This window comes from Canis lupus, chromosome 27 (genome assembly GCF_011100685.1).
Source record: "Canis lupus familiaris isolate Mischka breed German Shepherd chromosome 27, alternate assembly UU_Cfam_GSD_1.0, whole genome shotgun sequence".
NCBI classification, from domain to species: domain Eukaryota; kingdom Metazoa; phylum Chordata; class Mammalia; order Carnivora; family Canidae; genus Canis; species Canis lupus.
In genome coordinates this window covers 30,942,919-30,968,489 of record NC_049248.1, presented here as the reverse complement: position 1 = coordinate 30,968,489, position 25,571 = coordinate 30,942,919, and the positions used below count along the sequence as shown (strand labels likewise).

Here is a 25,571-nt window from a genome sequence, read left to right as displayed (position 1 = left end):
CTCCATGTAGTAAATTTTACAGAGTCCAGTCTTCATGGGGAATACATGTGGTGATCCAGCCAGGCTTGTGACTGTATGGACAAGCCTAATTAAATTTAAGGAGGCGTATTAGCAAGTCCACTTTCTGATAGACCTAAGCTGATAGCTGCTGGTATTTCAACTGCTGCATGTTTGAATGCTGTGTCTGTCTCTCAGTTGTTCTGAGCACATATGGGTAGAAAAATGGGATGTTATTGGTTAGCTTCCTGAAACATTAATATTTACTTAGAAATAATAGTGTTCATTTTAAACAAATTGATCCCTTTTAAGTACCAGATCTCATCAGATGAGTCTCAGTAATTTATGAATCACCATTCAATCCATACTGAATCTATAACCATACTTCTTTTTCCCTCAGTACTTTTTTAAAAAAATATTTTATTTATTTATTCATGAGAGATACAGAAAGAAAGAGGCAGAGACATAGACAGAGGGAGAAGCAGACTCCATGCAGGGAACCCGATGCAGGACTCGATCCTGTTACTCCGAATCACACCCTGAGCCAAAGGCAGATGCGCACAACTGCTGAGCCACGTAGGCATCACTCCCTATTTTTGTTTAAGGAAAATATAGTTGATAGTAACCCATCACTTAACTTACTATGCAAATTACCATGCTAAATATTTTATGTATATTTACTTAAACCTCACAACATCCTATGAAATAGATATAAATAGCCCTATTTTTCTGAAACTCTTAAAACTTAACCAACTTGCCCAAAGTCACAGTGGTAGAATTGACATTTGAACCCAGACCTGTTAAACAGTGCTACAGTATAAGCTATATTATACTGTTTTCCTGGTATGAGGATTTCTGCATATTCCTTCCAAATTACTCAATTTTTTTCATCCATCCACCTTGAAATCCACAGATACTTAAGTTCCATGTGTCAGATAACTCCCAAAATATGTATATAGTAGCTCCATAAACATTTTTTGACTATGTAATACTAGACACTAAAATAGATGAATAAATTTGGTTGCTTCTCTGAAGGATCAAGGAATGAGAGTATTTGTAGGATGGGAACATTTGGAAAAACAAAATAAATACAGATCCACAATCTCTTATCCATGATTATAAAACCTCAAAACCCTGAAAAGTGAAAATTATTTTGTCAATTGTAGCATTTTGGCACCAACACCTTACCTGAATTGGCATTAAGCTACTTAACAGTCTTCAGTGATCCCACTCAGGGTGACAATTTCATACAGTCCATTGTAGATCTATTGATGTGGTTGGGTACTGGATGTTATCCCAGATAATGTGTGCCATGTTGCCTTTCTAATAACCAAAAGAAAATAATAATTTTTGAAACACATCATGTCCCAGTGTTTGAGGTAAAGGATTAAGCCATCAATTATGTTACAGTAGTGGATGTGCTTTCAAAGCCCTTAGGAATAGAAGAGACAGAGAGTGTCAAGAAAGAGGTACCTACCCTATTGGATCTCATTGTTGAATACAAATCTGCCAGGCAGCCGAGTAGGAGAAGAAAATGCATTGGAGCTACATGAAACAGCCTGAACAAAATCATAAAACAGTAATGTGTGGTCAGGGGAGGGAGTATAGGTGGGAAAGTGGCAGAAGAATAAAACTGAGCAATACCAAGTGGTCAAATCACAAAGATGCTGAGGAATGCCTTACAAAATTTGGATTTCTCCCAGATGATTAAGAGGTGACCTAGAAGGATGTTAGGCTTAGAGAGGTAAGGTGACCATACATCTCAGTTGCCAGAACATGACTTGGTTTCTTCCTGCTACCCTGGCATTATTGATAGCACAACTTTTAGTGTTCACAAGTAACTTAATTTGGGTAAAATATGTTATGGTCCCCTAAATGGTAGAACCAGACACTGACTTTAGAAAGAAACTTGTCAGCAGTAAGGAAAATGGAATTAGGGTAAGAGATTTCCACAGACTTTTTCCTAAGATGAGAAAAATTTTGTGAATGCCAAAGCCCATCACAGGAACAGTGGCATAAAAGAATGTCCTCAAATTTTTATAAGTAGAGTATAAGTTCTCTAATGCCTACAAGTAAGAGTGGAGGCATTTTCAGTTATGGACTGAAAACTTTAATCCTTTCCCCTACCCCACATCGTACTGCAGTTTCCTTGTATCTTGGCTTTTCGCTCCAACTGGGTAGAAGTTAGTAGATTGTAGAAGTTGATTGAGTTAAAATATCCAGAAAAATATAATGTAAATGGAGCCAAAAGTACATAAAGATTATGAATCCATAATTGTATTTATTCCTCCTTGTAAAGCCATAGTTGATAATCAGGAAGCACATTAATTTTATATGTTTTTCTTTTTTCCTCAAGTTATGGGGCTAATGAAAAATTAAAAAGTAAAAATAAACTACAAAATATAAAATATCACACATTCCTCATCAATGGAATATAAATGGGAAATATATTGAATGGTTGCTTTAATAAGCAACTGGAAAATGAGGGAAAACATTAATATCTATGTATAACAGCATGTCAAATTAACTTTTATTCTTATAATTAAGTAGCATTAAAAACTTGGAATTATTTCAGTTTCTGAATAGGTTCCCATTAGTTACAAATTAGGAGTTTAAACAGAACTGTTTTATCTTACCAATCAGGAAAATGTAAATTAAAGCAAGGTATCATTTCCTGATCGTATCAGTGAAAATTAAACTACATCATCATTTCTCTGAGACTGTAGGAACTGGTAAACTGGTAAAAGTTATAGTCACTCTGGGATTCTTTTGGAAATATCTAGTAACATAACTATAGGTATATCCTAAGACTTTGCAATTCTATTTTTAGATATTTACCTTAGAGAAACACTCAGAAATATCAGAGATATGCACAAGAAGAAGGGTGCAAGGATTTTCACTGTGGCTATGTTGTAATAGCAAAACACTGGGCGTAATATAAATATCCATCATGAGGAAGTATTATGGAATGCTATGTGAGGTGAAGTTAGACCTCAACGATGATCGATTAAAAAAAGCAAATTGAAGAAATACGCAGTAAACTATGTTTTTTAAAAAGTGTATTAAATAATTTTATGTTTTTTTTAATTTTATGTTTTTTAAATAAATATCTTTATTAGTGCTTAGACTGGGCAGATACACACTAAACTGGGATCAGTGGTTGCTTCTAGAGAGGAGTGGGAAATTCTTGATTTATGGTAGTGGTTAAAGGAAATTAGATTTATTCTTTATTAGTTTGCTAGGCCTTTCATAACAACGTACCACGGAGTGGTGGCTTTAACAACAGGAACTTATTTCTTCACAGTTGTAAAAACCAGAAGTCTGAGATCAAGGTGTCAGGAGAGTTGATTTCTTTCTGAGGCCTCTCCCCTTTGGCTTATAGGTGGCCACATTTTCCCTATGTCTTCACAGGGTCTTCTGTATCTTTGTCCTAATCTCCTCTTCTTATAAGGACACCAGTCACTGGAACAGTGCCTAGTCATGTGATCTCATTTGCCTTAATAATTAATTTAAAGGTCTTGTCTCTAAATACAGTCATATTCTGGGACACTAAGGGCATTAGGACTTCAACATAAGAAATTGGAAGAAGGGACAGACACAATTCAGTCTATAACATGTTATTTTAAACATTTTTATTTTAAACAAATAAAAGATTGAATTCATATTTTACATTGAGTCTAAACAAAGTTGTAAAAAAAAATTACAAGGTTATTTACATCTAGAAACTTTCCCTTTATAAGAAATCTGTTTGGTTTTGAAGAGTGCCGTTATACCAGATTGCTAACATTGGTTATTTTTGAAGGCTGAAAATGGAAGTGGGTAGCAGGAGATCATTAGCTTTTTAAAAAACAGACTTTACTATTTGAGCAGTTTTAGATTTACATAAAAATAGGGTAAAATAGGGGATCCCTGGGTGGCGCAGCGGTTTGGCGCCTGCCTTTGGCCCAGGGCGCGATCCTGGAGACCCGGGATCGAATCCCACGTCGGGCTCCCGGTGCATGGAGCCTGCTTCTCCCTCTGCCTGTGTCTCTGCCTCTCTCTCTCTCTCTCTGTGTGACTATCATAAATAAATAAAATTAAATTAAAAAAAAATAGGGTAAAATAGTACAGAGTTCCCATATACCCCACACCCAGTTTTTCCTATTATTAACATTTTAGATTAATATGAGACATTTCTTATAATTAATGAACCAGTATTGATACATTGTTAAAGTCTATATTTTATTTATGTCTCCTTAGTTTTCACCTAATATCCTTTTTCTATTCCAGGACTCCATCTATTTAGTTGTCATGCCTCTCTAATCTCTTGGCTCTGATAGTTCCTCAAGCTTTTTATTTGACAACCTTGGCAATTTTGAACAGTATTGGTCAGATATTTTATAGAATGCCCTCCTACTGGAATTTGTCTTGTATATTTCTAATGACTAGACTAAGGTTATGGGTTTGGGGAAGAAGACCACAGAGGAAGAGTGCTGTTTTCATCAGGTATCAGGGCTGCATACTATCAACATGATTCATTATTGTCGATGTTCACCTTGATCACCTGGTGAGGTCTCTCCACTGTAAAGTTACCTTTTTTTTTCTCTCTCTCTTCTCAAGGAAGTCACTATGTGCAACCCACACTTAAGAACTGGGGAGCTGGGATCCCTGGGTGGTGCAGCGGTTTGGCGCCTGCTTTTGGCCCAGGGCACGATCCTGGAGACCCAGGATCGAATCCCACGTCGGGCTCCCGGTGCATGGAGCCTGCTTCTCCCTCTGCCTGTGTCTCTGCCTCTCTCTCTCTCTCTCTCTCTGAGTGACTATCATAAAAAAAAAAAAAAAAAAAAAGACCTGGGGAGCTGTGCTCCAGCTCTTTGAGAGCAGAGTGTCTACATAAATCGTTTGGAATTTTGCACAGATTTGTTTCTTCTCTCTCATTCACTTATTTACTTAATCTTACTAACTTTTTCTAACTATATTTATTTAAAGCACTTTGCATAATGAGCATATATTAATTTTGTGATTATTTTAAAGGATATTTTAGAGTTACTTAGGTGACACATCATTAATTTTGGACTTTATAAAATAGGAAGATGCAAGGTTATCAGAAGGGACCTAGAGGATTTAAAAATCTAGTTACTAGTATACCCATTCTCTGTTAGTAACAAGTTGTCCTCATTTGGGCTACAGAAAGTGGTTTATACAAATATTGAACAGTATTGCCTGCTTCAAGAGTGAAAAGATGAAGCCAACAGAAGTCTTTCCTTGTGTGCATTTTCCAAGTTTCTTAAGCTTCATATCTTAAAGGCAGGGTGCAGGCTGCCCACCCTTCATTTTGCAAACTCTTGGACCCCTTGTAGTGCAATGTGCTTTTTCTGTGTACAATTAGAAATTTTCATATATCTCCGTTGAGAATTTCCAGAGGTAATTATTAATCTTTCCTCCCTACAAAGACATCTTAAAAGTAAATTTTAAGACTCTAAATCAGAAAGCTAATGTAAATTATCTCACCATTGCTGCTGTCTTATCTCTACACTATCAATGAATTAAAATTTCTTTGCATTGTCATTTTTTTCCAGATATTTCGGTCAGCTTGTTGGCAGTGGTTGTCAGCTTCTGTGGCCTCGCCTTGTTGGTTGTCTCACTTTTTGTCTTCTGGAAGTTGTGCTGGCCTTGCTGGAAAAGCAAACCATTGACTTCCAACATCAATACCCTTCCTCAGAGCATTTCAACTGCTCCTACTGAAGTTTTAGAGACTGAAGAGAAAAAAGAAGTTAAAGAAAATGAAAAGCCAGCTCTAAAAGCTATTGAACCTGCTATAAAAATCAGCCACACTTCCCCTGATATCCCAGCAGAAGTCCAAACTGCTTTAAAAGAGCATTTAATTAAACATGCACGTGTGCAAAGACAAACTACTGAGCCTACATCTTCATCCCGGTAAGGAAAGATCAGATACACAAAGCTGGGCATGTGTGTGTGTGTGTGTGTGTGTGTGTGTGTGTGTGTGTGAGAGAGAGAGAGAGAGAGAGAGAGAGAGAGATTTTGTAAGAGAAAAGAATGAGGTGGTAGAGAAGAAAAGACAAACAGGAGAAATGAGAAAAACGTAGAAAACAGGCAAATGAATAAAGTATATAAGGGCAGAGTAAGTAAGGATGAGAAAAACTGAGAACAAAGGAGCTAAACAGGGAGCAGTACCATGAAAGGAGTTTAGTAGAATTTGAGGTCTCAATAAAATCATATAACAAGACTATTATTTATTAACTCTTTCCCTTGAAATATCATTGTTTGATAGTTGCTACTTGCAGTCTTTCAATTTAGTTTAATTCAACCAATAAATATGGGGAAAACAGCCATTTGCAATGTCTGGCATGAAATCATCTAGAACTTCACTATCAAAATTGAGTAACAGAGACTAATGTTTAATCTTCAATTGTTTCGCAACTACACGGTCAACATAGAACCACTGGAAAATGTTGTTTGAACTCCCATAGACCAAACTCTTACATTGGGCAGAATGTGATAAGCTCTCCAAGAGTTTTGGTGAATATCATGAACATACTAAAGAATGTACATAAAAGGAGGGAAAAGTGAGACCTCTTTGTGGAGATACATTTTAACTCCGCTTGGAAAAATCAGCAAAAGACTGCTTAGATGAAAATAATTTGCTATAGTGTATTTCCAATTGTGTTAAACTGGAAAAGAAAAATGTTTTTTGTTTTTTTTTTTCTACTTAAGATGGTCATCAGTCCTTAAAATGAATGACTACATGATGGTAGCAGTTTTTCTCTGGTTCCTAAAAATAGCAACTGGTTTTACCCTAGGGCAGAGTAAAATCAGTAGTTTGGGAGGATAAGTTGGTTTCCTGCTAACTAATTGACTTCCTAATCTTACTTTTCTACCTCTCTAAATCTAAGGAGCTTCTACACTTTCTGACATGACATACCTTTGTAGGTTTAGAAATAAAATTGAAAAACTGGGCATGGGTCATGTTTGCTACTAGGATTGAAAGAATATTCAGTATATCTTTTGTGAAATAGAAAAGGATTGTGTCAATAAATAAAGCTGTTTCTTTCTGAAATATATTCCAGAGAGATAAATAAAAATAATTGTTACTTTGGGAATAAGGAACTCAAGAATAAGGAAGAGAGATAGAGGTGTTTTTTCTACGTTATACTTTTCTGTGCTATTTAACTTATAACCAATATATGCCTCACATTTAGATTTCTGAGTTGTGTCATTTAGCATCATTTTTAATTTTTATAATTTAATGCCACATAATTATATGTTCACTTAAATTTATTATGGATATTTAACTATGAAATAATTATCCCATGTGCCACTTTTTAAAATATAAGAAGAACTGTTTAAAATGATCTCATGTGGCTATTTGATTATCACTGCTATCATCACTGGCAACTGTAGTTAAATATGATATTTAATAAAGCCTTAAAGACACTTAGAAATTTTAGGGTAAAAATGTTCAATTAATTTGCAAAACATTTCTTAAATATTAGCAGCAGCTATGCACCTCAGTCAGCCTGCACTCAGAATTATTCAACTGTTTTAATTAATAAGTGTACCCTACATGAGGACATAAGTTTCTCTCTCAAACTTAAAACATGAAGATTGAATTATACATATCTCATATTTTCTAAAAGAAAAAAGTAGAATACAAATTCAAAGTTTTGTTAGAACTTTGATATAATTTCATCTGCCTCTTTGAATTTCCTTTTTTATATGAGTGGCTAGGGAAGGAAGAAAGAAAGAATTATATTTGAGCACTTGCAATTTAGCCACTATGCCAGGCACCCTTCCTGCTAATCCTCTGCCAACCTGCATGAAGTAAGTATTATTAATTATTCCCATTACTTGTGAGTTAACTCAAGCCCAGAGAGATTTAAGAATTTGCCTGAAGTCATGCAGCTGGCAAAAGTTAGAATTCAAATTTATCCAGATTAATGGCTTCACATTTTAAGCATGAAAGCCAAGAGGATATAGTTTTCTGCAATCAAAGATGTTGGTTACAAAGTCTGCTGAGGACAGATAGTTTGGAGATTGAAAAATGAGAGCATCTTCCTGCTCATTCTACTCAGAAATCTAAAATTATAAGTGGTTATTGTGAATGACTAGAGTCATGATTTTAATCTCTTTGGCCTTTAGATGAATTCCTTGCAGAAAACTTGATTATACTTAGTTCTCAAAACCCCTCATCTACATTAATTATTTCATCATATTAGAAATTACCTTTATATGGAAAGAGGAAGAAATTGCTAAATTCATTATGCAGCCCACTTGAATACAGAGATCAAGGGTACATTATCATAAATCAGACTCAAATCCTAACTTGTCATTGAAATGTAGTAAAGTCAAACCACACACACACACACACACACACACACACACACAATGAATTTAACCTGAAGGCTTCATTTCATCACCTTATTAGGCTGTGCTCACTCCAGTCTACTGTTAGGACTCCCTTTGACTTGGCTCAGATAGAACAAACATCTTCCTCTTTAAGCTTTATTTGTCTCTATAACTTCATAACATTTTGATTGGTCCCGAAGTTAACAGCACTGCTGGAAACTGGCACATTTTCCAAGTTCTCGCCTTCCTTTTCAAGTGCCTGGACATTTGACCCCATCAACCTGCCAGCAGCCAAATGGCCAGGCAGCAGCTGTGTTGTTTCTTCATTACTAACAATCTTCTAGTTTATCTTAATTGATTGTTCATTCATTCAGTAGTTTTATTCAGTAGATATTTACTAATGGGTATCATCAAGTATTATGCACACTCCATCTATTCTGCAAATCCAAGGGAGTTGGAAAAACATTTAACATTATGCAAAGATAAAACATATAAGACTGACTTCAATAAAAGGAATTGCAAGTGCAAACTGTGATGGAGAATGTGGAATTCTGAGAACAGAAAAATTATTTCCAGCATGGAGAAAGGCCATTACATAGAGGCTAAAAGAAACTAAGAATTCACATGAATGGCAACTGGAAGAAGGTGTGCATCCCAGATGAAAACATTTTATGTAAAAAGACATAGAATAGGAAATGTTTCCATGCTAATAGCAGGTAAGTTAACTTGATCAGTAAACAGAGTTCAGTAGAGGAGTAAAGGAAGAAGAGGAAGTCAGCAGGAATCAAAGTAAAAAGGAGGTCTTGAAATCATGGCCGGGATGTTCAAGGTCTGTCCTCCTAAAAATATTTGCCATGGAAGAGTCCCTTGGATAAAAGAGCTGTGTTTTAGGAAAATTAATTTTGCAACAGTTTATAGGATAGACTAAAGAAAAAGATATCTATTTAGAAACTAATATAATAATGAAGGCATGATAAAAATTGGGAAATAGCAAACAACAACCAAGAACAAAAGCCTGAGGGAACTTGTAAAGGAAGAATCTAAGATCCCTTAAAAAAGCATTGTGACACTTCAGTCATTACAGGTGTAGTCTAAATCTTTTTAAAGTGCCTTTCAAACAATTACAATCTGATGCCACCAAGCTACCACTCAAGCATTTTTTATTCCATATTCTCCAAATATATAGCTCTGTGCTGCTTTTTTAGGCAGAAAATCTGCCAAATTCACATCAGTACTGCTCTTGACACCTAGACAAAGTACTGTAGGAACTCAGCCTATGTTTGTTGGTTTAAGAAATTCAATAAACAAATTTGGTGACCTCATCATTTCTATCCAAATGGATATTTTATGATTGCCCATGAGAGGAGTGCTTGGTCTTTTTACTATCCTCCTGTAGACCTCACCTCTCTGCCTCTGTGCTTTTGCTTATATTGCTTTCCACATCTGGAATGGCACCTCTTTTTCTTCTATAAGATGTTTAAGGAAAAATGTATCTAGAGTCTACTATTTCTGCCCAATTATAAGCTATTATTCTTTTTTAAAGACATAGTTACAATCTAGCAATTATTTATTGTCTTAATATTGAGCTCTAGCTATTTGCCAAACTCATTGCTAAGTTCTCAGAGAACAAGATTGTGTAGCCAACTTTTATGCATTCCTAATTTCTATCACTGTGTAGGTACATAATAAGCATCAGGTGGTGCTTTTGACTGATTGGTCATCTCTCCACTTCACTTTGCTCCTACCTGCAGCATCAGGTAGTGAGATAAATTGCCCATACTAGAAAGAGGTTAATGATGCTATACTCCCAGGATGAGTATTAGGACCAATTTTCTTGCATCCATGAATGGTGCAGAGAAGAGGTGAATAATAAGTGGCAAAACAATTTGTTGAGGATGAGAAATTATATAGGTTAGCTGCTGTGATAGAGGATTCTAAGTACCTACTAAAAAAATAATTAGGAAACCTAATGGCAGTGCCAATTGAACAGAAGCGGGAAAATGTTCATGGTAAGAAATCACTGACTTACAGGTGCTCATGAATTTACAATTAGCTATGGTTGCCTAGAAAAGTAATTTTTAAAATCATCACATAATAAATATGAAAGAATTATGTAAAAATACTGAAGTATATAGTTTTAAGAGATTTTTAAAAAATTTTTTTTAATTTTTTGAGATTTTTAAAAATTAAATTCCTCTCCAAAGATAGCAAAAATTGCAATTATCCATTCTAGGGCATTGTAAGGAGTGGAAAGCAAGATGTTACACAAAGGAAGAGTTTAAAAGATATATACCTAGCTAGGATATCAAGAAGCCACACTTGCCTAAAGCTGTGAGAGGACCTAAGATCCATCTCTTTGAATTAAAATTTCATGAAACATGCTGTGCAGGTGTTAGTTAAATAAGCCATTTCATGAAACATATGTATTCAATAAATATAGCAACTTCTTTTCTGAAATTGGATGGCCCTTTGAACCAAGGTCAGAGACAGAACTTTATAAAATAAATTCAAACTTGGAGAGTTTGTTTTCTGGTACTGATAAATATCATCTCCTCTTTACAAACACTAATTATAAATTGATTAGGCCCTCTTTTATAATACGAATCATTCTTGAGACGTTTGATTTCATTACTCACAGGAGTATTAGGGTATATGATTTTTTTTTAAGGTTTTTTTTTTTTTCTTAGAGTGAGCATGAGTGGGAGGGACAGAGGGAGAGGGAGAGAGAATCCTAAGTGGGCTCCATGCTCAGTGCAGAACCCCGACATGGGGCTGGATCTCAAGACCATAAGAGCAGGACTTGAGCCAAAACCTAGAGCTGGATGCTTAATGGACTGCACCACTCAGGTGCCCCTAGGGTAAATTATTTTAATGCAGACTCCAACAAACTTCCTGAATCCCAGTATATGTTATTATGAAATTCATGAAAAGATGAATAATACTTAGTCTCTGCCATTATAAACACCACAATCTAGCAAAAGGGTTGAGGAATGGAAGACTGATATGCAAACAAGTGATTTCAATACACTGTTTGCAGACATCAGGAATAGCATAGTAGACTGAGAAATAGAGACTAGTAAACTAGGAGAAAATCCAGGAGGGTATAACTTGGGAGCCAAGTGAAATTGTATGTAAATAAACAGCAGAGATTAACTGTTAAGTGACTCTAGTAAAGTTGGCTGGGATATACTTGTATCAAGTATACCCTTACTCTAGTAAGGGTGGGAATTTCCCTGTGAGTTTAGCAATGTGGAGAAGACACTGTTCATATTTTCAAGAGTGGTTGTGATGGAGTTGAGCACGTGTAAAGTAATTAGAGTATGTTTAAATAGAATAGAAGGAAATACATTGGACAGTAAACAGATTGTCCTCAACTCTTTCAAGGAGTTTTGTTATAAATATGTCAGAGAAACAGTAGTACAGAGAGATGAAGTTCCCTTTAAGATAGGAGAAACAACAGTGTGCTTTTATGCTGATAGTAGTGATCCAACAGAGGGAGGATTAATAATGCAAGAATCAGAGGGAATATTCTGGAAGGTGACATGAAAGAAAATGGGATTTACTATGTAAGTGGAGGGACTGTATTTAAGGCAAAATATATGGGTTACAGATGTTGCTAAGAGGGTTGACGAGATGGTGCCTGTGGAAGGTCTGCTCTTTGCTTCAATTTTTCCAAGTGAAACGGAAAGTTAGGTCATTAATTGAGACTTAGAATGAGGAAGAAGGTGATGGAGGTTTGTAGGAAGGTAGAAGGTGTGATATAGTCTTCTTGAAAATCTAGGAGATTGAGAGGGAGAAGAAATTGCTGTGCTACATTAGGGTTTACATGAGGAATGTGGTCATGAATTTAAAGTGGAGCAGTGAGAATTATTTTGTGTTTTTCTCTAATTGCAATCCCTTGCATGTGTACAGGTGTAGAGATGATGGAGGCTTGAATTCATCCAGAGCTGCAGTTTTGTCCTGCAACTAAGCAGGCCGAGAAAACAGGCATTGGAGATGTGCCTGAGAGTGACTCTACTAATTAGCCATGGAATTAAAACTGGATAATGGGAGGGAAATGATATCAGGGAAGTAGGGACTATGAAATGGTGGTACAGTCATAGATTAGAGTCCTGGTAAGTTGGAAAGGTTGTCAGAGTTGGGGTATCAGAGGGTCTGAGCTAGAAAGATATGAGATTTTGATCAGTGAGAGGAATGCATGACATTGGGGTTGTGGCAAGTTTGCAGCTAATGATGACAAAAATCTATGTACATGGTAGTGATTTCAGTAAGTAAAGAACATCATTGCAGGAGGGGAATTCAAAGAACCTAGGGGCCACAAGTTGGGGAGAAACATATACACTGCTAGAAATTAGACCAAAACATTGTTAAAAAGTATTAGTGAACCAGGAAATGAAAATAATGAAGACTTTAAAGGGAGTGATTTAGTAATCAATAGATGATTAACAATAGGTAATAATGGGGACGTGACTTGCTGACTTCAGCTTTAGGGCTGGGAGAGGTCGATAAAGGGGGAATGGAGCCAAAGTGACAATGGGGAGTGAGAGAATTGTATGACTGCCCCACCTCCAGGCTAGTGAAACAAGGACTGTGGGGAACATATCAGCCACCACATGAGAGGGGCGCAGCAGAACCCATGTCCTTAGACAAGAGCCATGTTTCTACGGAGGAATAAGGCGAGAAGAACATTCAAAGAAAAGATTAAGGATATAGAAAATTTTACTGATGCCCAGTTTTTATTTTAAAAAACTCATTGTGACATATTATGCAATTTAGTCTGCCTTCATATATGGAGTGCTTTGCCTGATTTGGTTTGGTTTTGGTTTTGTGTGGGTTTTTGTTTGCTGAGATTTTTGTGTATTGAATGAATCACTCCTCTCTTTGTTTCTAATTGAATAGAAGAAAACAGGAAACAAATAAAGATGAAAACTTAGTTTACCACAAACTTGATTTAGTCTTACTAGTTAGGCCTTCTTAACTATGAGATGGGGTATAACTTTTAATATATGCTGATAGTTTTGGATACAAAGTTCAGTACTAACAAAATCAGGGAGAGATGAAGTCCTTATAAATATATTGAATAAATCAATAAAATGCTGCTATATATATTTTTGCTTTTCCTCTCTGAATTCTCAAGCAATATCTAAGGTAAACTTAACAGACGGTAAAGACACTGTGGTTAAGAGTAGGAGAATAAGAAAGAGACAACTGCTAGATGCTAAGAAGTGAGTTGATTAGAGGGTAGAGTTATCCAGGGCTGTGGCGCAGGACATGCTCATACAGGAATGACTTTGTGCCACCTGTGCATCCCCAAACAGCAACCCTAGGCTTGCAGTTGTCAGAACCAGAGCGTTCATTATGGCATTTGCGCTTCAACTCCTTTGTGTCTTGAATTCTAATGATTCTAACTATTATCAGTATGAGAAGTTCTAATTTTCATAGTCGTCTCATCTAATATCTCATTTGATCTTCCTTCACACTGTGAAGTATTCATATTATAGATAAGGAGAGTAAAGCTCAAACAGGTTAAGTGACTTGTCCAAAGTTGCTTTCACTTCATAGGGAAGCTGGGCTCAAACTGTCTGATTCCAAGCCAACATGTTTCCTGCTTCATCTCAATGTTCTGATCTTTAAGCATCTTCTTCTGGGTAGTAGGGAAATGTTGGTTTGGTTTCCAGTGGGATTCCAGGACTGTACCCACACAACAACTAGAGGAGCTCTGTCTTTACATACTCAACTTCTGGCTTCTGATTTTGTTTGAAGGAAAGGACCTATTGGTAATATTTAAAAATCACCATGTTAATGCATGTTATTCTTATGGCATCGAGGAATTTTGACTCTATGTAGCTACGGTTAGATGTTCCAGGTAAGGTAGGGAAAGTTTTTCCTTCTCTATCTGGAAAAGTACTTTGGTGATGCCCTCCCAGGTTTGAAGGGTAAGAATGAGATCAATAATAGACAAGTGGCCTATACTTTGATTGGTTGGATATCTGTGTGAGACTAGCCACTTACCATGTCATTCCAAAAGAGAAAAAGAAAGGGGGCGGGGCAGGGGGAAGCAAGAAGAAAAAGATCCGTTTTGTCAAGGTAATAGTTTAGCATTGTAATAATTAAAGCTTCTCTTAACTGACTAGCTTAACTATGACTTAGAAGATATACTATTTACCCTATAATTAGGGCACTGGCTTACTAGAACAAAAACATTACTACTCTTTGATTCCTGCTGGAGGGGCTTTACAGCTGTACAATTATATTCAGACATAGGAAAGAAATTACTGATTTTTAGAGAGACAATAGAAGATTAAAATTTTATTATATTGAAAAGTATAAGTGTGAATGGAATCTATAAAAAATAAGGAATTTACTTTGGAGGGATTTTATTTATAAATTTTTTCTTAAAAAATCATTACATAAGTAAAGGTGACTCAGGCAGAAATATTACATTATTTAACAAAATATCCTAAATCTCTTAGGTACACTGAATATAGAACTAAATTATACTATACCCCAGCATATGTTTTGAATTATAATTCAAAAAAATATACTTATATTCCTTTATAATTTTTAAAAATTTATATCATTTTTATTGTCATTAAAAACTTTGTTGAGTATGTAGTATGTACCCAGCAAAGGGCATGCATCATTTCACATAATTTGCATCACAACATATAGCATGGGTAATACTATTACCCTCATTTTCCAGATAGAAGCCCTAAGATGCCCTGCCCAGAATCAGGCAACCGGCAAGTGAAGGAGTGAGATCTGTACTATGGTTGGTTTAAAGTTATATTCCTTTTAAAATTCTTCTTATTTTCCTACATATTCTCTAATGATTGCCTATCTCTAATTTAAGCCCCTGATCCTGTATATCAAGGATAGATATACAGACTTAAAGAAAAAAATGATACTTCATTATCAGATTAGTGCTAAAAAATAGCAAAAATTAGAATGGTATTAGCTGTACCATTTTTATGATATTTAAATAGTTGTTTAGTGTCCTAGCCTCAGCAATCAGACAACAAAAAGAAAAGGTATCCAAATTATCATGGAAGAAGTCAAACTTTCACTATTCACAGATAACATGATACTCTAGGTAGAAAACCCAAAGGCCTCCACCAAAAAATTGCTAGAACTGATACACAAATTCAGTAAAGTCACAGGATACAAAATCAATGTACAGAAATCTGTTGCATTTCTATGCATGAATAATGAAGCAGCAGAAAGAGAAATCAAGGAATCAATCCCATTTACAATTATACCAAAAACCATAAGGCCCTAGGAATAAACATAACCAAAGAGGTAAAGTAACTGTACTCTGAAAACTATAAAATACTTATGAAATAAATTGAGGAAGACATAAAGAAATGAAAAAATATTCCATGCTCATATTTAACAAATATTGTTAAAATGTCTATATTACCCAAAGCAATTTACACATTTAATGCAATCCCTATCAAAAAAGCACCAGCATTTTCCACAGAGCTAGAACAAACAAACCTAAAACTTACATGGAAGTTATATAAACACAAAAGACCCTGAATAGCCAAAGCAATCTTGAAAAAGAAAAGCAAAGCTGGAGTCATCACAATTCCAGACTTCAAGCAATATTACAAAGCTATAGTGATTAAGACAGTATGGTACTGGCACAAAAAGAGACACATATATCAAGGAAACAGAATAGAAACCCAGAGATGGACTCTCAACTCTATGGTTAACTAATCTTTGACAAGGCAGGAAAGTATATCCAATGGAAAAAAGACTGTTCTTCAACAACTGGTGTTGGGAAAACTGGGCCACATGCAGAAGAATGAAATTGACCACTTTCTTGCACCATACACAAAAATATATTCAAAAATGGAAGAGATAGGAAACCATCAAAATCCCAGGGGAAAACAGGCAGTAACCTCTTTGATATCAACCATAGCAATTTCTTGCTAGATATATATCTGGAGGCAAGGGAAACAAAAGCAAAAATGAACTATTGGGACTTCATCAAGATAAAAAGTTTCTGCACAGTGAAGGAAACAATTAACAAAACTAAAAGGCAACCTTCAGAGTGGGAGAAGATATTTGCAAATGACATATTTAATAAAGGGTTAGTATCCAAAATCTATAAATAATTACCAAACTCAACACTCCCCAAAAACAAATAATTCAGTTAAGAAATGGGCAAAAGATATGAATAGTCATTTTTCCAAAGAAGACATACAGATGACTAACAGACACATGAAAAGATGTTCAATGTTACTCATCATCAGGGAGATACAAATCAAAACTATGATGAGATACCACCTTGCACCTGTCAGGATGGCTAAAATGAACAACTCTGGAAACAATAGATGTTGGTGAGGATGTGGAGAAAGGGGAACCCTCTTACACTGTTGGTAGGAAAGCCAATTGGTGCAGCCACTGTGGAAAACAGTATGTAGGTTCCTCAAAAAGTTAAAAATAGAGCTATCCTACCCAGAAATTACACTACTAAGTATTTATCCAAAGGATCAAAAATACTGATTCAGAGGGGTACATTAACCCTGATATTTATAGCAGCATTATCAACAATAGCCAAATTATAGAAAGAGCCCAAATGACTATCAGCTGATGGATGAATAAAGATATGGTATATAAATATAATGGAATGTTACTCAGCCATGAAAAAGAATGAAATATTGCCTTTTGCCATGACATGGATAGAGCTAGAATCTCTTACGCTAAGCAAAATAAGTCAGAGAAAGACAAATACCATATGATTTCACTTATATGTGGGATTTAAGAAACAAAACAGATGAACATAGGGGAAGGAAGCAAAAAAAAAAAAAAAAAGTGGCAAACCTTAAGAGACTCTTAACTATAGAGAACAAACGGAAAGTTGCTGGAGGGGAGGAGGGTATTAAGGGCACTTGTGATGAGTACTGAGTGTTATGCATAAGTGATGAATCCTTAAATTCTGCTCCTGAGAACAATATTACACTGTATGTTAACTAACTAGAATATAAATAAAAAATCTGAAACAATAACAAAAAAAAAGCATATGGAAAGTGCCACACACCAAAAAAAGTTGTTTAGTATTTCAGTCCCATTAATAGAAAATAAGCTAATTCAATGTGAGAGAATTGGAACACCTCAGACTATAATTCTGATTTTACATAATTTAAATTTACCTAATAAAATTATTTTATTAGTACACATATGATATCTTGAATAAAATTATTAAAGAATCACAGAATGATAGCGAATCAGAAATTAAGTGTTAAAAACACTTAGGCGGGATCCCTGGGTGGCGCAGCAGTTTGGTGCCTGCCTTTGGCCCCGGGCGCGATCCTGGAGACCCGGGATTGAATCCCACATCGGGCTCCCGGTGCATGGAGCCTGCTTCTCCCTCTGCCTGTGTCTCTGCCTCTCTCTCTCTCTCTCTCTCTCTCTCTCTCTGACTATCATAAATAAATAAAAATTATAAATAAATAAATAAATAAATAAATAAATAAATAAATAAATAAATAAAAACACTTACGGGACACCTGGGTGGCCCAGTGGTTGAGCATTGGCCTTTGGCTCAGATCGTGATCCTAGGATCCTGGCATTGATTACTGCATCAGACTCCCCGCAGGAAGCCTGCTTCTCCCTCTGCCTATGTCTCTGCCTCTCTCTTTGTGTTTCTCATGAATAAATAAATAAAATCTTTAAAGGAAAAAAAAAAAAGAAAGAAAGAAAATACTTAGAAGTCTAGCACCTCACCTGAGGCAGAAAACTTTCCTTCAACATCTAACCTTTGTTTCTATACTTTGTGTTTGTGGAAGTTCGTTACTTCCCCATTTTGGATAGCTCTAGATATTTTTTAATGTTCTCTTATATTAAGCTGAAGTCTATTTTAATTGTAACTTCCACTGAGATTCTTATTAATTCTGTAATGATGGTCCTTCAGAAATTAGAAGGCAGACTTCCTGTCCTTTCTAGTTTCAACATCTTCAGCTCCTTGAACTCTTCTCAAATGGTACCATGGCTAAATATCTTACTCCCGGTTATCAATTTTTTTATCCTTCTTAAATCAGTCCTTATGTGTGCGTCAATGAACCAAGTATTAGTTAAGCAATGTCCTCGGTATTACTTAGTGCTTGCTGTAAGAAATGTAGACCTGATGTAATAACAGAAATGAGTACAGGTTTTGAAGTAAGTGCTAGATAGATATTAAGTATAAGGGAGCACTAAAAGAAGCAAAACCAGCCAAAGACTATCTGGAAAGCCAAGTATAAGGTGATGAGGATCTGGACTGAGTAGCAATGGAAATGAGAATTAATGGACAAGTATATGGGATGTTTCAAAGCAAACATCAACAGGTTTAGCAAATTGAGTAAACCTCATGAATAAAGTAAAGGTGATTCAAAGCATACTGTAGGAGTCCAAGCATAAGTGGCTGATAAAAATGTTAGAGCTATTTTCTGAGATTGTGGAAGGGAGCGCCAGTTTAGACATAGAAGGCAAAAATTAATGACTTTGCTTGAGTTTGGGGCAAAATTAGTATATTCATTTAGAAATCTCCCTTATAGATATAGAAATATGGAACTAGAAGTTTATATGTCGGAGATCCATGCAGGGAACCACTATATTATAGTAGTGGGAACCCCCCAGGATATACTATGGATATAGTAGTACTATACTATAGTAGTGGGAAATATAGTATAGGGAACCACTATATTATAGTTATAGTCCAAGAAATGATTAGTCTGATGGAGAGACCAAGGAAATTAAAGAACAAAAGACGTGGGACTAAGCATTGAGTAGACCTATAAGTTGACACAGCTCCTGCCAGAAATCACAGAGGAAGTAGAAGAGAAGCAGATCTTAGTGCAGGTCACATTTACAAGGCACTGGTTAGTTGGTACAGCTAATGCCCTGGAAACGTTGACTAGATGAATAGTAACTGATAATAGGAAAGTCAGTTTGAATTCTAAAACACTCTATTATTTTGGCCCCAAATTCTAAAATTCTACATTTTTTAATCCTCAGAATTTCTGAAGCCCATTCCATGTTGAAAAAAGAAAAATGTACTCATTTTGGCTGTCACCATATTCTTTCTACAAGTAAATATTCATTTCTTTGTCTTAAGTATTAGAAATACTTAACATAGTATAAGAATAGGTAGACTTCTGTTTTTTATTGCAATGGTGTAGTCAGTAAAACATGAGATCCATGAGACACAAATATCCAGATAGAGAGAAACCAGCCATCTCAATGATTTGTCTACATAAGATTACAGATACATATAACAAGATGACTGATGATTCATGGTATTTTGTGGAATACTAAATTTTGTTGGTAATCCTATTTTTTTACAATTGTATAGTAATTATGTGCCTGTGATTTAGAGTACAAAATTCCAAAAGCTCATAAAAATGTACATTCATGAGTTTCAGGTATTTCTATCATTTTAGAATCCTATTCCTTTGAATATTGCATTTCTGGTTTTTCAAAAGTAGTTGTCTGTGTGTGTGTGTGTGTGTGTGTGTATCTGTCTGTCTATTAATACAAATGCAGTGCTTTCATTATCTTGGGGGTGAGGGGACAGTTTATATGCCACTGAATAATGTCAACAAAATGATCTTCCTAAATTATTTTCTGCGTGTGTGTGTATGTGTGTGTGTGTGTGTATGTACAGCCACAATTCCTTCAGGAGACACCTACCAAGGCAAATGCAGGTTTCCAGTGTTGATTTTAGCATGGGCACAGAACCTGTTTTACAAAGAGGAGAAACAACAACAAGCATTGGAAGGATAAAACCAGAGCTCTACAAACAGAAATCAGTTGATTCTGAAGGCAACAGGCAAGAAGATATCAAAACCTGCGGGAAACTTAACTTCACCCTCCAATATGACTATGAAAATGAACTTCTAGTTGTTAAAATTATCAAAGCCTTAGACCTCCCTGCTAAAGACTTCACAGGCACGTCTGACCCTTACGTGAAGATGTATCTTCTTCCAGATAGGAAAAAGAAATTTCAGACCCGTGTACACAGAAAGACTTTAAATCCTCTATTTGATGAAACTTTTCAATTTCCTGTAGCATATGATCAACTCAGCAACCGAAAACTACATTTCAGTGTTTATGATTTTGACAGATTTTCTAGACATGACATGATTGGGGAAGTGATTCTTGATAATTTGTTTGAAGTCTCTGATCTCTCCAGGGAAGCCACAGTGTGGAAAGATATTCATTGTGCTACCACAGTAAGTAATAATTTCACCAATATATTGGTTTTTATTTGACCTGCAGTGGTATATAAAACTAATTATCACTCAGCTTATTGGAGTAACTTTATGAAGTTATGGAATTTATGTGCTAACCTGCAAAGGTAGGATTTGATTACATGCATGATAATTCAGGCACCTAACACAGTATTAGTGATTATGTCAATAAAATAGCTCTTTAAGTTAACCAAAAAGAAGTTCTTTTCTCATAAAATGTTTATTTGTAACCTGTCTCCTCATGGTTAATATTGACTTGTATTATTTAAGAAAATTCTGTTCCTCAGATCAAACCTAAAATGTACCTTGGCGCTATTTTGAAAAGCCCTTGGTTAAGTCTAAAAGAGCTCATTCCTATTCCTACAGAGGCTTTAATGGAACAGACATGATTACAGAATTTGAAATGTTAAATGATCAGAAGTGATCATTTATATTAGAATTTTTCTTTTACATTACAAAATGCTTTCTGTGAATATAAAATAATAACTTTAATAATGAAAATTTGGAAAACAGTAAAAAGCAGTACAAAATTAAAATACTTTGCAATGCTACCAATTACGTATAATATTATGGCATATAGCTTTCCAAATTTTTCCTATGCATGTTTTAAAATTGTTGAGATCAAACTAAGTTTAAAAATTTCCACACTAATTTTCTTTCATGCTACATTTGTTTTAGTGCCTGATGTTTAAATATATGATCTATTTACCAAACCATTCTTTTATTGTTGTACATTTGAATAAGGCATAAATTTTGTCATACTAAAAGTTGTTCTGTTCTTTGTTACATAATTCTGTTTTATTTGAGATTATGTGTCAAGGATAGTATTATGGAATTGGAACTTAAGAACTGGTCACTTAGGTTAGATTGCAGAATTATTTTGATTTGTTTTTTGGTTGTTTTGTTTTTTGTTTTAAGAGAGAGCATGAGCTTGGGAAGAGGAGCAGAAGGAAAGAGAGAAAATTTTATGCAGGTTCAACACTCGGCTTGGAGCCCAACATGGGGCTTGATCTCATGACCCCGAGATCATGACCTGAGCAGAAATTAAGAGTGGGATGGTTAGCCAACTGAACCACCCAGGCACCCCTGATTTCTTGGTTTTTCAGTAAATTCATTTAATTTGTTACCACCAGGTCATCTTTATGTATTTACCATCTTTTGTCCAAATTTTACCGAAATTTATAAGCTTAAAATGTAGCAGTTTTTAATAGAACAGGGGTTATTTTTAAAATAAGAAAATTATATCTTAATTCAAAGTAATTCATATTTTATTTTCCCCCATCAATTTTTTACTAATTAAAATCCGTATTTGGATTCATTATATTTCACTGTAAATTATATGGATAAGATAACTTAAAGTTTTCTACTTCCAGTTTGTTGAATTGCATCATCATAAATTTTCCATTGTTAGGTTTTTATTTCATGGTTTCCATTGTGACATTTATAGGGAACAAAGGAGAAATTTTCGAACTGGATCACATTTCAAAGGTACATTGGGGCTCTTGATTTCATAGTGTTTTTAACCTTATTACTTATATTCCTAGAGGGAAAAAAATGGTGAGCAGTGATAGTTTTACTGTTTTAAAAAGTCTGACACCTCCTAGAATTCTACAAATACAGATAATAATTAATTAATTATTAGGTTATTTCTTTTTGGATTCCTCAATCTTATATTATTCCTTCTTTTATTCATTTAACGAATATTTGCTAAGTGCCTACTATGGGTTTGGCATGTTCTAAAGTTATAGGAATGCAAAAAATTGTTTTGAAACATGTTCTTGGGCCCATGTGGGTAAACTAGGATAATTTCCCCATCTCAAAGTTCATAATTTTAATCATAACTGCAAAGTCCCTTGCCATGTAGGTAACATATTCACAGACTCTAGAAATTAGTATGTGGCCATCTTTGGAGGTGCCTTTATTCTGAATACATCTATAGACATTTTCATTTCAATATTCTGGATACAAAAGGAAGTAGGTAGATAATAAAATACATATTGAATTATTCTGGCCAAATGGCATTTCTTTATAACTGGAATATTGAGCCACATAGTGTCCTAGGTATTGCTATCTTCCCAACATTTCTGTTAGGAAGACAGAAATGAAATCTAAATTTCTTGACTATAACACCAAAGTTCACAATTTACATTAGTATCATCTTCATAGCTAGTGTAATGTTTAATTAAAGCTTCTCTTCAGCTTTTGAAAAATCATTAAGCAATTTCATATTTCAGATTAATAAAATGGAAAAAAAAGTGGGTTGAAGTTTGCTTACAAAACTATCTTTACTTAGATATTTTAACTTTAAATAATTTCATACAGAAATACAGTTTTCTACAGAGAAGGAAAAGAAAGTAAAGAAATAGAAAGAGGGATGCCTGGGTGGTTCACAGTTAAGCGTCTGCCTTTGGCTCAGGGAGTGATCCTGGAGTTACAAGATCCAGTCCCACATGGGGCTCCCTGAATGGAGCCGGCTTCTCTCTCTGCCTATGTCTCTGCCTCTCTCTCTCTGTGTCTCTCATGAATGAATAAATTTTTAAAAATCTTTAAAAAATTTTTTTAAAAAGGAAATAGAAATGTAGTCATATGGCTTCACTCATCCAAGTTTTGTAGAAACCTGCAAAAGTGATTCAACTATGTGAACAGAGATTTAAAAGAATTTATGTAACATATCAGGAAACACTGGTGACAAATATTCATAAATAACTAATTAAACAGATCCTGAAAAACCATTCTTATAATTTAAGGTTCTTACTTGAAATAATCATGTATGAGGTTTTTAAAGAGTACCTTTATATACTGCAAAACTCCAAATTAAAAATTCTAAAATTCAGTCAAAAAATTTTGTCATCAACTTGAAATAGCTGATATATCTCTAATTTTTAATGAACCTCTTTAGTATCATTAAGTCCTGCTTTACTATGACATTGATATAAATGCCATGGATCTCTTTTTCCTTCTTCAGGCCAATTATACAATTATTAAAAATATAACTATGGAAATCAGAATTGATGCTTTTTTTGTGATTTTGTTTTTAATTTTTTTATGTGTCTCATTCCAACAAATTTTTATCATAGAGTCTCTGTCACAAAATTTTTCCCCGTGTATCATAAGACCTGTCCAAGATCTTATTCAAAAAATCTCCTAAGTCAGTTCATTAAATTAAATTGATTTTTTTCCCTACAGCATGAAATTCAAATAACTTTAATTTGGTTGCATTAGTATTTACTGAGAACCTTCTGTGTACAAAGCTTATACTTTGTTCTAAAGTAGAAATAAAGGTTAGTAAAATACAAGTTTTGTCAAGAACTTTAATAGAAGAAACAAGTAAACAAAGAAGTATATGCTAATGTAGAAATAATACTATATATCTTCCTGATAACCTGCACAAATGTGGTATTGTTCACACACACACACTCGCGCACTTGTTTGCTCTCTCTCTTATGCGGATTATGTCTGCAGAGGGAAAAACAATGCAGTCTTGTACCTTATTGATTACAAATTAATATATGCTTAGTTCTATTTGTGAACATCAACCACTTTCTGTAACAAAAATTAAAAATTTATCCAGTGTGTGGCATAAATTCATATGCAAAATACAGCAGGAATATTTTGTTGTCAAAAATCCTATCAGGTTGAAACAAGAGTCACATGTTTTGTATTTGTAAATTTCATTACTAATTATTTCTACATAAGAAGGATTAATATTTTTATTAGGAATTAGCAAGATTTTTAAAAATTGATGATTGGGAATAAGAGGGAAGTTGAGGAATAAGGAGATAAAAAGGTATGAATTTTTTTTTGCAAAAAATTAATTTTCACTTTAAGGATCATCCCACTATATACCAGAAATATGGCAAGCCAGTCATCGCTTGCACTAATATAGAAATATCTCCAACATAGGGAAAAATCACTTTGAAGAATAGTGTGCACCCTATGCCACTATTTTTGTAATTCTGAGAAAGAAATATATATTCATATTTGGTTATATATATTAGAAAAGTCTATTTAAGGACACAAAAACCTAATAGTAGTTACATATTGGCAAAAATGGGAGAAACTAGATGAATGTAGAAAAGGAATGATTTGCAACATATCGCTTTATATATTTATTTTTAAGCTATGTAAGTATATCTTTCAAATTTCTTTTTTCACAAAGTCACTCAAAGACGATTGTATTTAAATATTTAAATGTAGCGATGTCATGCACATTCAAAAAGCCATTGAAAGTATAGGTAGGTATGGGGTGCCTGGGTGGTTCAATCAGTTAAGCAACTGCCGTCAGCTAGGGTCAGGATCCCAGGGTCCTGGGGTTGAACCCCACATCGGGCTCCCTGCTAGGCAGAGAACCTGCTTCTCCCTTTCCCTTTCTCTCTCTTGCTCTCTCTCTCTCTGTCAAATAAATAAAATATTTTTTAAAGTATAGGTAGATAAAGAAAAGCTTTTCTTTTTTTGAATAGAACTAACTCTATTTTATGTATTTATTTATTTACTCATCTAATCAATGAACATTTTTTCAGCACCAATGATGTTCTATACAGGCAGGAATTCTCATAGGAAAAGAGAGCGTATGCACATAACTACACTGACCTGGTTTACAGCTATAAAGTACTTGAATCTGTTATCTTTTAACTAAGGATCTGTCAAGTTTGAAAGAGTAGACCTTGACATACCAAATACAAAGAAACTATTGTGTTCATTGTACCAACCAGAGTACTGAATGTACTAGCTGAGCTTGAGTTTGAAGTAATGTATTTTAATACCCAGTACCAAAATTTCTTTAAATATTTAAATTTTTTTTTATTTGTTTTCTAGTGTTTTCTAGTGATATACTTTTAATTTTCCCCCTGAGCATCCTAGATCTATTCCAGGATCAAAATAATACTGCCTTCTTGTTTTGCTTTGTTTGTATTTAACTATCAATTCTCTTTTAAAATGTGTTAACTATGGAATATTTTGTTATCCAATGCAGTTGGCAAAATTCCAACTGCA

The 25,571-nt window shown here is 34.7% G+C and overlaps 1 protein-coding gene across 1 annotated transcript in view; it reads left to right on the top strand.

Annotated features, from left to right (window-relative positions):
• The window catches only part of SYT10 (synaptotagmin 10), a 63,680-nt gene that overhangs the window by 11,825 nt on the left and 26,284 nt on the right, over nt 1–25,571 (top strand). The window contains exons 2-3 of the mRNA XM_038577247.1: nt 5,556–5,913; nt 19,994–20,561. Coding sequence (XP_038433175.1) covers nt 5,556–5,913; nt 19,994–20,561 — 926 coding nt within the window. The remainder of the gene's footprint in view (nt 1–5,555; nt 5,914–19,993; nt 20,562–25,571) is intronic.